Source organism: Rattus rattus, chromosome 3 (assembly GCF_011064425.1).
Source record: "Rattus rattus isolate New Zealand chromosome 3, Rrattus_CSIRO_v1, whole genome shotgun sequence".
In the NCBI taxonomy this organism is placed as follows: domain Eukaryota; kingdom Metazoa; phylum Chordata; class Mammalia; order Rodentia; family Muridae; genus Rattus; species Rattus rattus.
The window spans coordinates 6,602,008-6,618,169 of record NC_046156.1 but is presented as its reverse complement, the minus strand read 5'-3'; the positions used below and the strand labels follow the sequence as shown (position 1 = coordinate 6,618,169).

Sequence of the window (16,162 nt, the reverse complement as noted above, 5' to 3'; positions counted from 1 at the left end):
TCCCATCCTCATGAAACACCTATTTTCATATTTACTGTCCATTGCCTGTGCCAGTGCATAGCCTGCACACCTGATGAGGCAGGGCTCCTCATACATCTCCATCCCCAACATGTAAGGCCATGATCAGGGGCCTTGAATCTGAAAAATGTCACTAGAACTCTTATTAAACCACTAACCGAATTCATAATGCCCACTCCAGCCATAGCGTGGAGTCCACCCCACCCGTGGGGAGTTTGCACTTGATATTCTTCCCAGCAGGACGTCCTGCACCTTTGCCCTTCACACCATATGTTTAAGTGGTGCTTTATCAGAGACTCTTCCTGCCGCCTCCTCAGACCCTGGCTCTGTACCTCCTTTAATGGTTGCGTTGACTCCACAGCATCCCTCACTGTCAGGTGACCTCACCTATCCTCAAGCTCCCTTGTTTGCTGCAGTGTCACTGCGCACAATGACACCGGGTGAGGCAGAGCTCTGCCTACATCTTGATCCCCGAAGTATAAAGGTCGTAATCTGGGCCTCGAATCTGAAATATTTGCTAAAACCCTCTTGAACCAATACTTAAATCAATAATTAGATATTTTGTTTTTTTTTTTCTCAAAACCTTACATGAGGTTTATGCAACATATTTTTGTAGCAAGTTTATACTGCATGTTTATTCCTTCCTCTCTCTTTTTCTCTTTCTCTCTCCCTCTCCCTTTTTCCCTCTCTTTCTATACACCAAGGAACTCCTTTTAAGAGACTCCTTTTGATGGAAGATTGAAACGGTGCTGGTTTCACTGGGGAGGCTTAGAAAGGCAGCATCATGGCAAACTTGAACATTTATTGTCCCGAGAGCAAGCATCTCATTTAATTCTGTATGGTTCACAGGTTGTTGCTGTTATTGGTGGTTGTAGTGGTGGTGGTTGTTGTATTTAATGCGGGAAAAGAAAAAAGAAAAAAGAAAGAAAAGTGAAGTAATTCGTGAAAAGTACCAACATTAGTCAATACCACAGCTGACTTTAACACTAGGCAGAGCTAAGGTCTCGGTCTCCTAAGTCCTATGGTCTGGACACCTAGGTCTGGAGAGAAGGAAATGGTTCCCTTGCAGGTGTGTGAGGCTGGGAGCCAGAGATGGCCTTCGGCCTCAGAGACACCTGTCACACCCAGCTTGAAAGGCCTGGGTTCACTCCTATCTGTGCGAATCCAGATATAAACCACCTTCAGCCTACGTTTCTTAAGCTTCAAAGAACATGCAAAATTTTAAAAAAATACAAGATGATATTTTGGGCAAACGTACTGCAAACTCTAAAGTGCTCTGCCAAGAACCCGAGCTGTTTAGTTACCTACTAATGGAGTGTTCTAGGTGTGAGTTCTCGGGTTCACGATCAAATGTGTTAACAGTTCACTTTAAACTTAAAACAAGAGCTTCTCACTCTTTTGGGGACACCACAGTACTCCTTAAGAAGCAGCCACCGTTAAAAGGGTAAAAGTCCGAGAGACAGATACCAGCCTGCTGATGACTCCACATTCTCACAGGTCTTGCACTCTGCTCTCTTCTCAGGTGGATGGCTCTCACCCCTTGCCTTCATGCTGTACGCGACGGTAGCCTGCCCTGCGTCCTGGGTGGCATGCACCCAAGATGTGACCCTGTGTCACCAGCTAAACTACATTGTAGGTAATGAGCTCCTATCTGCACCCTGCAGTGTGCTGTGAGGTGCCTGCTGCTGTACTAACTATTCTGAGATCGTCTGGAAAGAGGGCCCTTCCCAAAGATCAGGCCTTACTTCGCTAGGGGATTTGTAACTTTCAGTCCCCCATTGTCACAACCAATAAGACGTCAATATTTCAGGGCCAACTGAAATGCTTTATTACAAAATAGTATTTGCACCCCATGAAGTTACTTAAAAAAAACGAGGAGAAATGGAGAATTTTGATGGCTGACTTTTTTAAGTCTGTGCATTGTGTAGATTTGAGCTTCACCACCAACTGAAGGAAACTTAGATGATTCTGAATCCTGGGCTACAATCGTTCAGCATTCGTGAGATTAACCAGCACATCAACAAAACAGATTATGATCAAAGCCCATCTCATTGTGAAAGCGCTCTCTCTCTCTCTCTCTCTCTCTCTCTCTCTCTCTCTCTCTCTCTCTGTCTGTCTTTATTGGCAGTAAATGAGCTGTAGAAACTCTAACAAGAACTGCTGCCTGTATTCATTACATATCGCTTGCTTAAGTCAACAATTTAATAAGACACCTTATTAACAGATTTGAGGAGACTGTGATTTACATCCTGATACTCATGGAAGGGATAAACACGCTACAAGTTCTGCCAGTGGAGAATTTTCAAAAGTGAGCCCGAGCAAAGGGAGAGTGAGGACTCTGATTTCTTTCATTTCTATAATCAAAGAGCTCTCTGGGAATTCCAAGGTAGACACTCTCATCCTGTCTGAACAGAGAATTTCATGGTAGTCATGCAGCGTGCTCCATTCCTGGTCAGCACCGGAAGCGGGCAGGATATGCTCCCATCCCCATGAGCAGGCTTCCGGGTGTGTGTGAGGTGGCAGAGTTGATGTCCCCTCTGCATGGTTGCTCTTCCACCTGCCCTTAGATACAGGATGCCATCCTTGTAGGACTAGATTTCATGAATACAGCATCAGAAAGGTACTGGGTAACGTTCGTGTCTCCTTGCAGATGAGACATAGAGAAGCCAGAGAGTCTGCAAATCCCAAAGCACTGGGCACCCAACAAACACCGAACTCCTCCAAACTTCTCAGACATGACAGTGAGAGTGGAGAAATGCCAAATTAGCCAGAAATAATAGAATTTAAATGATCAATAATGTGCACTTTAGAAAGTGCCCTGACTTAAGCTTGTGAGGGATTCTTCCAAGGGAAGGCACTCTGAGCTTCCTCTGCCTTTACATTTTTATCTCTTTGTTTCTAGCACTGCATCCTGAATTTCCCAAGGGGAACAGGATTTGCTTCCTCTATGGTTGGTGGCTCTAATATCACCCTAAGACTTTCAGGGGGGCAATGGGCTCCTTCATTCTCATGATACTGTCATCCGAAGTCCAAACGACTTTAGCATGATAAAGATGTGTCACAATAACTCCTGATTACCACGCATCTTTATTGAGTTAAAATGCTTTGGCTTCTAAGGACGGAGCTGCTTCTGCTCAGAGGTGATTATGGGAAGGGATTTAACAGTTGGAAGCCCCTAGTACCACCTGTCATCACAGGGAGGACTTCATTGGAGAGAACAGATATCAGACAGGAGGCCAAGATGGCCTCTCCTTAATGAGAAGCCTGCTGACAGACCCTGCAGTTGTCTGGAGAGAATATAGATCTAGGACTAGGTTGACAACTTTAGCCTGGAGCAAGAATGAAAGACAGAAACCAAGTCCCCTCCCTTCCCACTCCGGGCTCACACCTTTATGTTGGAGAGATTGGAGAGAGAAATTGATTTTCTAGCATAAATATCCATCATTGACAAAAGTCTTGTTAGGGAACCTTGTCAAGTCAGGCCAGGGGTTGGGGTAGAGGTCCACAGGGAGAGAAGAGTTGGCCCACATCAGGACTCAATCTCTAAGGAAAGGCCACCTTCAAAACAACCTCGGTGTGGTTAAGCCCCCAAACCAATTTAACTCCACATTCTGAGGAGCACTCTGGCTTCTGTTCCTTCAACAGCACGTTCCGGAGCCAGAGGGAGGTAAAACCCACCACTCTCAGAAACAGCTTTTCTCAAACTCACAGTGGTTCTCATCTTGTCTTTTCCCACCCTAGTGACAGGACCGCCTCTCTTCTCCACCCAGTGAACGTGCTTGCCTCTAGCTTGTTCTCTCTTCCTCACAGCATCTCCGGAGACCACCAAGGTTCTAATCCTTACAGACGGAGACCTCTCTTCAGTAGAGCGTACCAACCTGACTCTCCAGGTTAACCTGGCCCTGCTCTCTCTGAGCCGAAATGCTATCTATAGAATTCAGTTAGGCTCCCAGCATGGCCTCACCAAGCTTCGGACCTCGTCTCTGGGACACAACCACATCCCCAGTTCTTCTCTGTCAGACCACACCTTCAGCAAGCAGCGAAGCCTGCAGGTCCTGGTACTGAACCATAATTCCTTGTGCAGCCTGAGAGCAGCCTGGTTCCGAAACAAGGCCCTCAGCCAATTCTTGCTGGGTGGAAATCGGATCACCAACCTCACACGGAGTTCTTTTAAAGGTGCGAGCCTCCACAGACTCAGGCATCTGGACTTATCTAACGATTTCATTTCCTTCATCGAGAAAGATGCCTTCCAGCCCCTGCCCCAGCTGCAGGAAGTGGATCTTTCTAGAAACATGCTGGCTCACATGCCGGACGCCTTTACCCCGCTGAAGCAGCTGAGCCCCCTGAGCTTGGAGGGGAACCACTGGAGTTGCACCTGTGACCTCTACCCGCTAGCCCGCTTTTTAAGAAAATTTGTGAAGACACCGGCTCGCACGCTTCGTAATACCAAGGACCCAAACTGCGAGGTGTTCCCAGCAGCTGTGGCCACTGCAAAGAGCATGCTGAGGCTGTCTGAGACCAAGTGTGACTCCAAGGGTCATAACGTCACTCTGGCTCTAAAGGACAGGCGTCCCCTCCTCCCAGGACAGGATGTGGCTCTCATCACTGTGCTTGGCTTTGCAGGTACACCAGGGGAATTACGCCTCTGTGAGTGTGTGAGCCATCTCCTCAGCAGCTGAGAAGGGGGAGGGTTGTGGAAGGGAGAGGTGAACGGTGTAGAGGTGTCAGCAGATCTAGCCCAGGTTGCCAGCACTTCCTGTTGCAGAAGAGCAGTATAGGACAGACATAGGAATCCGAGAATGAAGGACCACGATCCCAGTGTAACTCGCATAATAATCTGGAAAGATGAACTCTTCTTGTTCTGGACACTTCCTGTTACCATGACGGCAACGCAGGAATACGTCCTCTCTATTTTAGTAACTGCTCTCCACACAGCACTGGGATATGTATCTAGGACTTAAGGAGAAGGTTTAAAGACATGGTGAGCTGTAAGGACTTGGGACACACACATCTGTGTACTTCTCCACTTTGTAAGTCACCATTGAGGACAGGAGGGATGGCTCAGTGGGTAAAGACATTCACTTGCCATGGCCTAGGTTCCATCTGCAGGGCCCACATAGGAAGACACATAACTCCTTCACTGTCCTCTGACCACTGCTCGTGAGTGTCCATGGCAAGCTAACCAAACAATCCCCTGACACTATATATATATATATGTGTATGTATATATATATGTATATATATATGTGTATGTATATATATATATACATATATACATATATGTATATATATGTATATATGCATATATATGGAATTTCCAAAGAATAAAGATTTGTATTTAAAAATTTGTCAGAGGAGGCTAGAGAGATTGCTCAGTGGCTAAGAGCACTGACTGCTCTTCCAGAGGTCCTGAGTTCAATTCCTAGCAACCACATGGTGGCTCACAACCATCTGTAATGGCATCCGATGCCCTCCTCTGGTGTGTCTGAAGACAGCTACAGTGCACTCATAAAAATAAAAAATAAACCATAAAAAAATTTGCCAGAACCATGAGCTGGTACTAGTAAGGGCCTTAGGACCACACACACACAGGACCTGTGGACCAGTCCCTGAGTCAGTCAGTATATGGCTGCAGATTTGAACTGTGCCTCCCTCTGACCAGAGTCATGACTTAGAGTAAGCACTGCACAGTGCTGCTGGAGGGCTTTGGATTCTTTGAGAACTTGTATCTTCTCTTTCATATACGTGACCCATACCAAAGAAAGGGATAGATAGCACTCAATTTTTACGAGTAATGGAATTTAAAAATGCATTGGGAATCATAGGTTGCCAGATATCAAAATTTCTCTCTCTGTGTGTTTTAGAATGATTTCAGTGCATGGTGAAAAAAAATACACAGCATAATGAGGGTTGTGTGTGTCTGTTTCTTTGTGTTGTGTTTTTTCGTGTGTGTGTGTGTGTGTGTATGTGAACACACATTTCTGTGTGTCTGTATATATGTCTGTATGCTTCAATTTCTGTGCTTATCTCTGTTTCTGTCTCTCTGTGTCTCTGTCTCTGTCTCTGCCTCTCTCTCTCTCTCTCTCTCTCTCTCTCTCTCTCTCTGTGTGTGTGTGTGTGTGTGTGTGTGTGTGTGTGTCCATGTCTGTGACTGTCCTCTAAATCTGGAGGACAAAGGCCCACTAATGGCTTCCAAGCCTAAGTGGCGGATTTTGTGCTATAAACCATTACTTGAGAGGAGGATTCAGGTGAATTGAACAACAGCTCTATGACTCCTGGTTGTACTTCTAATGGAGACCAGACAACCAAGTGACCACCCAACAGCCATCACACTCCCTCAAACGGGGATCTGAACTTCCCAGAAAATCAAGTTCCTTTATCATTTGTGTAGCAACATCAGTGATCTAAAATGTCAAGAAATTATTTCCCACAAATGCCAGAAGTGTTACAGCAGCAACAGATTTTCCCTGATTGTATCCAGAATCTGAGAGCCTGGGATAATTAACGGGTATTCCAGATAAAATTCAGGCACCACACGGCCAAGTGATAGGTCATGGGGTTCGAACTGAACTAAGATGTTCATGCATGAAACAGACAAGACAGGCGTGTTCATCAGATCATGCATGTATGCATGGTGTGGTGCAGCGTGTCATATGTGTACAAGTATGCATACAGCTGTGTTCATGTGGTGGCTCGAGGAGGGCATGGGGTGTACTACTCTATCAGTTTCCACCTCATTCCCTTGAGATGGCTTCTCACTGAAGCTGGAGCTGAGGTGACAGCCAGCAAGCCACAGTGATCTTTCTGCCTCTGTCTCCCATAACTCGGGGGTTACAGTGCACATGGGGCTGCACCTAGATTTCCTCACAAATGGTGAGGATTTGATCTCAGGCTCCAAAGTTTGTGCAAACAGCACTCTTACCCAGGCATCCAGCTCTCTGACACTGGAATTCTTAATATACAAACTGCACAGTAGAATGAAGTAAATTAGAACAGCAGCTGTCTGTCTCGATGGTTTACCTGTGGTGACAGAGGGAGGGCTCCTGTGCCTTTACATGTGCAAGCCTCACACTTCTCCCACGGTGTTCTTCTAATTGCCTTTCTTTCTTTCTCTTTTTGCCACAGGAGCCATTGGCCTTACATGTGCAGGGTTAGTCATATTTAACTGGAAACTCCAACAAGGCCGAGCAAATGAACGCACATCCAAAAACCTTTGTTGCAGAACCCTCAATGAATCCCCGTGTGCTCATGAAGCAAGAAATGGCCATGCCGTGGGGTACTGTAACTGCCACTTAACTCGAGAAAATGAGACACAGGTCATGTCCGATGTGGGCTCCAGAAAGGAAGCACCACTTAGACAGGAAAACAGCCGTCAAGCGAGGCTGGCCCCCAAGCCCACAGCCGTGGATGTATCATTCAGAAAGCTGAAAGGGAGAGACCATGAGGCACACAGTGCTTGCTCTTGCCTGGGTGATGAACTACGGGCAGGATGCTTGGGGCCTCCTGGGAACAAGAAAGCTCTTTATGATGCAGACTTAGCGACAAGATGTTGTCCAAAGACAGCTGAAAAGCCAAGCAACCAGAAACGTGGAGAAATCCGGTCTCAAATCCTGCCACAGCATGGAACAAGAACAATAGGTGAGCTTGTCCGTTAGAAAATCCCACTGTGCTTAGATTCTCAGAAGGAGGAACCCTGTTTTCAGTTTCTGTATCAAATCAGTGCTATAAAATTCACTGTAGTCTGTTTCTTCTTTTTCTGAAGATGTAAAGGTACTGGGGGGAGAGACAGAGAGACAGACGGGGGAGGGAGGGAGAGAGAGAGAGAGAGAGAGAGAGAGAGAATGTGTGTATGTGTACATGTATAAACACACAGGTGAATTTCTGAGAGTCTGTGTATATATAAGAATTCACATACACATGTCTGATGATTCGTGTGTATAGTGGTGTGTAAACATGCACAGGTGTTTGTCTGAGAACCTGTATGTATGTGTGTATTGTGGCGTATGTGTGTAAACATGTGCTTTTGTGAGAACCTGTGTATATATAAACACACACGTGCATGTCCAAGTATGTGTGTGTCTGTATAAATGCACACATGTGCATGTCTGAGTATCCATGTATGTGTCTGTGTGCCAGTAAATGTCTCTGTATGTTGTGAGTGTGAGTCTCTCTGTCTCACTGCAATGGGGTGAGCTATCCACGTTGCCTCTTCTGCCTGAAAAGTGAACATTAAGACCCAATACCTAAGGATGCTTTAAAAAAGGAAAGAGAAGCCTGAATAGCGATATCGCTGAGATTTCTAAAAATGTGGGTACCAGCTTTCCTCCCAGCATCCTCTGAGCTCTGGTGCCAATTTACAGTAAACAGCCTTCCTGCAGCATGGCATTTGAGAAGAATGACCTCCTCATGCCAGTGATTCATTTCAGGAACGATGTCAAGAAACACACTTTGCTTGCTGAGCTGTCAAGCATGATAACTTCTCAGTTCTGGGAAAGTCAGGGCTTAATTCATTGTCTCATGTTGGGAGCCCAGTGGACCTGGCCGTGGCACCTACCCGCTGTCTACAGGCAATGCCAATACTTCCACTGAGGCAGTGAATCAAGCTCTTCCTTTCCTTCCTGAATTCTGGGGCAAGGCTCTCACACCCTGCAGTGCACACTTACACGGCTGCTCAGGACAGAGGCTCTGCCACTTATTTTAACTGGTTTAGAGGAAGCAGGATTTTCTCTTGGAAAAATGAATGACAGAGGAATCATGTGATACACTTTCTGCGGCGATCTGGCCCTAAGGCTGGATTTGAGCACCACAGGATAAGAATGAAACTCTATTTTATTTCCTATGTGGCAAAAGGCAGGATGTGAGTTTATCTGACTGTATTTCTTGCTGGTTCCTTGGGGCTGATGGTTTGACTCCAGAAAAAGATGGCCAAGAAAAAAACAGCTTCCATAGAAATCAGAAAAGATTGGCTTCACTTTATAAGAAATCAGGGCTTAGCTTTTTCATTTCCTGTTAGCTTTCAGAGGTACCTAAAGCCTTGCTTAGTCTGTGGGGGAATTATATACACAAGAGGACATGACCAGTTAACCCTTTGTAGCACCAGCTTCGTGGTCTGTCACGTCAATGGTGACCTTGGGGGAAACATGTGCAGTTCTGCAACTTTCTGGAGTGGAGGGGAGAATTCAGGAAAGCAGTCAAGACCATACTTGGTCTTGAATACAAGTTCAAGTTTATGCCTAACACATGGGACTTCAGAACAGACTTCTCTGGGTAGAGAAAGTGCCAGACATCACCTAGTTGAGTAGTTCTTGCTGTTTTCTTTCAGTTTCTAGAACTTATGAACACCATCGATTCTTCCCCAGGACACTCTTTGCATACCGGCAACTCTTTCAAAGTCACCTACAAGTATGCCTTAGGGTACAGTGACATTCTAATCTGGGCTTGGGTCACCTCTTCTTTTACCTAACACTTTTTCCCTCTATTCAAACGATTTCAGGAAAATGAGAAGGCAGGGTGGTGAGACATAATTCTATTCGTTGTGGAAGAGAATGAGATAGGCTGGTCCGATTCCTGATGAGGAACTGTGGAAAAATAACAAGCACCCAGATGTATTCCCTTCCTCTTAAATGTCCTAAGATGGCGGAACTTCTACAGCAGACCATGGCTCTTGCTGATATCAAACAAGCTAATAAGTGTATAATATTTATTACACTGCCTGGTTCTTCCTATAAGCAAAACGAATATTAGGTTTTTGTTGGTACTATTGAACGTGTATTATTAATAGTATATATTATCCGTACTATTTTAAAGTCACAGGTAGATACTGCTACCAGGCAACATCTCAAATTACCCACTTATTAATACTTCTTTAGTGGATATTGCATTAATTTTCAGGAAGTAAAATAAAATGTGGCCTTCTGCCTTCATTAAGGCAACAAGTACTCTTTTCTTGTTGTCTAGGTTACTCTGCTTGAGGCCTGAATATTGTTTAATATTACATCTACATTCTCCCAAATTTGTGATTCCATTTCCAAACTGGAAAACGAATAAGGGAAACCCACCGTGCCGTTTGAAAAGGATTCAGATGTCAGTCATCTTTAAAGCTAACATAACCATAATGGAATCTAAGTATGAGCTGGCATGGTTGTCATTTACAATCCTAATGGCACACTTTCTAAGTCAGCATCACAGCTGACTGACAGGTGGCTTAGGAGGACCATGGTTGCAAACACACCGAATAGCCAAGGGTCGTCTTTCCCATCAGCAGAAATACTCAGGAATTATCACAATTGAAGGAGTCATTTCTACGATTTTCGTAAGGTTCATAGACCTCTGTTTAGTTGGGATACCACAACTGGGCCTAGTGGTAAATTCCTGCCTTTATTGTTCAGCAGATGCGAGCAGTGACACATTCAGAAGCAGATATGCGACATCCTCCTCAGCCTTGGCAAGAGAGAGTGTTGGGAAGCGTTTAATGAATGAATCATGGCAGCCTCCAATAGACAAAGGAGACAATGCTGTAGAGCCATCTGAACGGAGACTGTTCTCCACCAGCTCACTCCCCAGGCGACAGGAGCGGGGGGAACGTGCTGTAGGCAGGATGGCCCACAGACACAGAGTGGGATATGACCATCACCAGGACTCTTTAAAGTGGAGCAAGCCCACGGATTCTTATCCCAACGCTTCCTTCACCTGCAAATATGTGTCTTGGGATGCATTTCAAGATTTTACGAGGGAGAAGAAGCCAGATCGAAGACAGCACGCAGAATCTGAGAAGCAGCGAATTCAAATTAACAGAGCAATAGAAAAATTCCTCAGGAGTCAGGAGGTCAAAGACAAATCAAGGTTGTCAGCAAAAATCAAGAAGGCATATTCTACGAAGAGGGTTAAATTCCAGGACCCTGATTTAGTCAGGGCAAAAGGGCTGGTGGTGTCAGCAGAAACACCAGTCTCCGGGAGACAGCGAGATAGTGAACGCCAACGCCCGACTTCCTTGCATCTCAAAAACTGTGCCAGTCTGGAGGAGGTCAAGGAAGCAAGAGAAAACCTTCCAGAGCAACAGGCTCTGAAAAAGAAGAGACCCAAGCCCTCCCATCCGAGGGAGAAGGTGAAGGGGCAGAATTTAAGGATGAGGGTAGGTCTGCACCCCTTTGGGAAAACTAGGGTCCACCCAGAGGAATCTACACCAGAACCCACCAAGAGACGTAAACGAACAAGGTTACCTCCCCAGGGACCAGCCGGAACTTCCGGGAGAAAGTTCAAAACAGAACCTCTATCTTTTGTCAGTTCTCAGCCGCCAGAGAGGAGCAGCCATACTAAGCTCACTTGTTCAAAGGTGCCACTGGAACGCTCCGTAGATCAGACCCCTAATCAGGAAACAAACGACACCTTCAGAGCTGACAGCTTTTCTGTAGACAATCGGGGTTCTGAGCAGGGCAGCTGCCAACCAGTGGGCCGCGCTCCCAATGGAAGCCTATTAATGGCGCCTCAGCCCTCAGTCAGGGTTGCTGAGCGCCTGCGTTCACCTCCTCTTCTTTCACCCGATCAAATGGAAAATGTCACTGGTCTACAAGGGGAAGTTCTTGGCCCTTCCCCAGCCTGTTTGGGGAATGGAGAGAATAGTGTTTTACCGTCTAAACACCCCAGGGGAGTTATTGACCATGTAGTAATGGTGTCCACTCAAGACACGGACCAGGACGAATTAAAGATCAATGAGTTAAACCAGTTTACTTTGTCCCTCGGCGACCAGGTGATTGGCACTTTCAGCAAAGATCACAGTTTGGATGAGAATCAAGCTTTACAACAGGAGGAGCAAAAACCAAGCCACGGACAGCTTGGAAGTGAGGAAAAGCCATTAATGAACACAGTCAAAGCATCCTGTGGAAGAGTGGAAGGCTGAATTATGGATGGGAAAGGGGCTGGCATAGGAAACAAGATGGCTCGCAGAGAGGATCGTGGGTCCTCTCCCACTGCCGGGATGCAACTCCACAACCACCTGCCATTCATGGAACCGCACTCTCTTCCACACTAGCCAAACTGCAGCAGGAGCGGACAGACACCAACACTGCATCACAGGGAGGTAAAGGTGGAGAACCACCAGGGACATGGGCAGGGGTGAGAACACAGAGGCAAGCACTCCTGGAGAGGGATGCAAATTCTAGTGCAGCAAGTTAGACAACACAAATGGGCCACGCAGAAGAAAGGCAGCAGATACTGGGAGGTTCAGGGAAAGAGAAACTTGTACTGTGCTATCCCAGCTCTGACAAGGAGACAGTTTCCATTGAAGAGTTGAGTAAAGTCGAAACTGGCATGCTATAGAGTGTGGTAGATCCTTGAACTCACAACCATGGGCCTCACTGCAGATGCCTTGGAGATAACCAACCAGAGAGAGAGATGACAGGGAACATAGGGAGGCTGCTGGGTCAGGGGCGGGGGGAGACCAGGAGCTCCTTGCCTCTCACAGGAGTTAAATGCCATTCATTCTCAGACAGAAAATGGTGTGCCTCTAATTCTGAACAGAGAAAATGGAGCTGAAAACCCTGCTCGAAAACATCATTAGACACATCGCTTACTGGGGACTCTTACCCACCACTTTTGGAAGTAGAGTCAGAAACACCAAGCCGCATACCGTTTATTTCCTGCTTAGGCTGTCTTCTTGGAGGATCAAGAACATCCCTAGCCTCTGTGGACACCAAACATACTGTTCAGGGTGTAGTTCCTCAGTAATTCTTCATCCCCAGTGAAATAAAAGTTTGTAGTCAGCTATAGCACAGAAATCGAAGATGGAGCCTGAAGTGTATTCCCTATAGTTGAGAGAATCGCTTCCTTCAAGGAACGGGATGATGGGAACTTTTGCCTAGTCCTGGAAAATCAACCAAAGACTTAAAAAAAAAAAAAAAGACTCTCAAATGAAGGGAAGGTTCGACGAGAAGAGAACGTTTAGCACGTGACATTTATTTTATGGAAATTGTTATGCACGTCTCAATTAGTGCTATTACAACCTTGCTTTCTGCACTGATGAGCACAGATTCATGTGCGCCTGATCTGTTTTCTTAATTATGGTGTAATGAAAATTCAGCCGTGTTTGTTAATTGTACTGCATAGAGGTAAATTTTACCCGTTTGTAATCGCTTTGTCGATAATTTTCTTAGATCTTAAGTAGGAGTCTTAAGAAACCTGCTATTTCTCTAAGGGGAAATAATTGAGGATTTCCAGGCCGACTGTAGAATTTGAAACACCCTCTAAGTCCAGAAGAGGGCAAGCTCAGCTTCCGTCCAGAAGGGCAAACAGGTTTCAGAAGCAACACAGTGGCTCGAGAACAAAAGGAATTTTAATGAGCTTTATTGCCGGTTGTTATTAATATAAGTCTTTGAAAACCAAATAACCATTATCGCCAGTCTTCGGAGGTTTGATCTCTCCGGTCGAGCTTGTCACTGCTGTTTGCTGAGCACCCCCCCTTGCACAGAGGAACCAAATGTGCTCATAAACACTGGATTTAGCTGCAGTGGAGAATAACCCTCGTTCACGGAAAGTCACATTTACCTGAAAACTACAGGTCCACTCAGGCAATCTATTACTGATACCAAGTAAGGTGTTTAGCCTGTGTATTTAGAGCAGGATACCAGAGTTCACATTGTCTAGTGGGGGGTAGGCAGGAGACTAAACAGAAACAAGTGTTCTCTGCCCCATCTTTGTATCTGCCCTGGCCTCTCTGTCCTTTTAGGTGCATTTGATATTTATTAATATTAAATGAGCTTTAAGGGGTTGCTCGGACACTGCAAACACTGCTCGGCACCCAGTGCGCGTCGCTTCTGTTTCCTGTGTGGATCTGACAGCAAGCGATGGAACAGTCTCACTCTGAGAGCCCTTCACCCCCTTTCTCTGTCTTGCTTGGAGTCAGACATCTCTGGCTCAGTTCTTGCCCTACCTGTGCTCGTGTAGCCTCTCTGCCTGGGCTTCACTCCCATACCACATGCTCTGGTCTCCCTCCTCTCCTGATACCACTTCACCGAGGGAAACACCTTGGAGGTGAGAGGTACACCTATCTGCTGTCCTGTCTGGTGAGTCTCCTTTGTTCTGACTGACAGCACTCTTGGAGAGGGGGATGGGGCCATGGCTTTGTCTCTGTGTCTAACTTGCATTTTTTCCTAACGTCTCAAAAGTTCTATCGTCTCTGAAATGAAGGCTCCTCAGCCTTGTTCTCTCTCCTTGCCGCTGCCACCCACCAGTATTAACAGCGGTAGGGGTGAAACCTTCTCTTCCTCACTGGCTGCTTCTCAGAAGGCAGCAGAAATGGCCCCTTGCACACTGTCACCTCTTTCTTAGGCTGCTTCCTTTGCAATAGAGCGTAGGTTTCCATTAGCCTCCGAATCCCCATGGCAACCGCACAAGTACTTGTTATAATCAACTGGATCACAGTGCCAGCAGCCCCTGGGGGCTGTTCTGACCTCAGAACCTGTGCTTCAGTTTCCATGCTTCAGATCTGTCTCTGCCGGGCACGCGCCTCTAGGGTGCTTGTGGAAGGCACAGTTTCAGGCTGCGTCGCAGGAATGCTCATTCTGAGCCTGAGGATGGGGTTGGCAATCTCTCCTTTCACACAGACGTGAGGGTGGAGGGAATGACATGCTGCCCAACAGCCAAAGATAACCCAGAGGTTACTTCATGGACAGAGTTGCATGCAACCATTTCAGTAAAAGATGAGAAACCCTTCATAGCTAGAAAATATGTCTAAAAATTATTCGTTATATAATTTTTCACTGCTTCAGTGGTAAGGTTTAAATGATGTACAATTTCTTGTCTAAGCTCATATTGCAGCTGCCAAGGCTGACATTGCTTACCTGAGTCAGCCTGGCTTACATGGCAAATTCCAGGCCAGCCATGATTACACAGACCCTGTTTCTTTCTTTCTTTCTTTCTTTCTTTCTTTCTTTCTTTCTTTCTTTCTTTCTTTCTTTCTCTCTCTCTCTCTCTCTCTCTCTCTCTCTCTTTCTTTTTTTTTTTTGTTTTGTTTTTTAAAAAAACAAGACAACAAAACACACTTCCTTATGGTTCTTCTGTTAGTGTCTGGGCCTGCCTTTAGTCAGTGTCACTTAAGCCAGTACTGCAGACTTTGGGATATTGGGGGCTTGGATTGTGTCAGGAATTTTGAGAAGTAGTCTCGGTTGACCAGGAAGGAGTTTCAGAAGGGCAAGGGGGAGTAGAAACGATGTCAATACAGTACTCATGTCTGAGATTCTCAAAAAATTGAATGAGGAAATGAAGTAGTGGGCGGAATAACACGGCATTCTTCATTTACATCTGTAGTTCTTTTTTATCAAATGCTTTTTGGTCTAGAGGTTTAACTGTCACTGACTTCAGGGCTGCCAAAACCAGCAAACGCTTCATCTCTTTGCTCCCCATAAACATACATTTTTTTCAGCGTACACAAATTCATTCTCTCACCAGATCCTTATTCAGTGAATGCCGGTCTTTGGATATTGATTTTAGCCCAAGTGTCATTTCCGGGACAACTTCAAGGACTCACACTCTGTCCTCAGCTTTCTGGTTGGTTTCCTTTACATTTTTCATGGAGTCTTCCTAAATCATGGCTCATAGTTCTAAATTTATTAATGCTTGTTTATTTAATCACTACATAATGGATAAAGCCCTCAGATTCATGGACAAGATGGCAGGATTGAGCAGTAGAGACTCAATAAACTAATTGTTGAACTCTGAAAATAATCAGTGTTGGTCTCTTGTTGCCATCACCTTACCACCCACCCTGCTGATCTGATAAGGACCTTTGAGGGCATTGTAAAGACAAGAGAAAGAGCAGAACATCATCAGATGCAGGGTCAAGGCTGAGTGAATGCTCAATGTTACCAGACGCTTGGCAACTCCACAGTTTAATGACAACTTGTCTCCATCTTTCTGCCTGAAACTAAAGCCAGCCTGTGTGCTGTGCTGATAAAATTCACTCCTTAGTAATACAACATTTCCATTAAAACAATCCCCCCTGTATATCAACACACACACACACACACACACACACACACACACACACACTCACACACACACACAGCAAATAAATCTCTTTATGATATTTGAAAAATTCTGGATAAGGTGTTCGTCAAATTTATTTTCAGATAATGCTCTCAGGCTTCACATT

At 45.6% G+C, this 16,162-nt stretch overlaps 2 protein-coding genes across 3 annotated transcripts in view; one reads left to right on the top strand and one right to left on the bottom strand.

The window, feature by feature from the left end:
- Positions 1–16,162, bottom strand: part of Tnni3k (TNNI3 interacting kinase) — a 272,604-nt gene that overhangs the window by 54,023 nt on the left and 202,419 nt on the right. The gene's annotated exons all lie outside the window — the stretch shown is intronic.
- Lrrc53 (leucine rich repeat containing 53) lies at positions 449–12,021 on the top strand. The gene is made up of 5 exons (XM_032896522.1): positions 449–458; positions 1,541–1,654; positions 3,829–4,641; positions 7,144–7,656; positions 10,410–12,021. Exons 1-5 carry the CDS (start codon positions 449–451, stop codon positions 11,912–11,914), a joined length of 2,955 nt encoding a protein of 984 aa, XP_032752413.1. The 3' UTR covers positions 11,915–12,021.

Coding starts and splice junctions, on each gene's coding strand:
- Lrrc53 (XM_032896522.1), top strand. Junction 1,655..3,828: donor CCAGCTAAACTACATTGTAG/GTAATGAGCTCC, acceptor TCTTCCTCACAG/CATCTCCGGAGACCACCAAG. Junction 4,642..7,143: donor CACTGTGCTTGGCTTTGCAG/GTACACCAGGGG, acceptor TTTTTGCCACAG/GAGCCATTGGCCTTACATGT.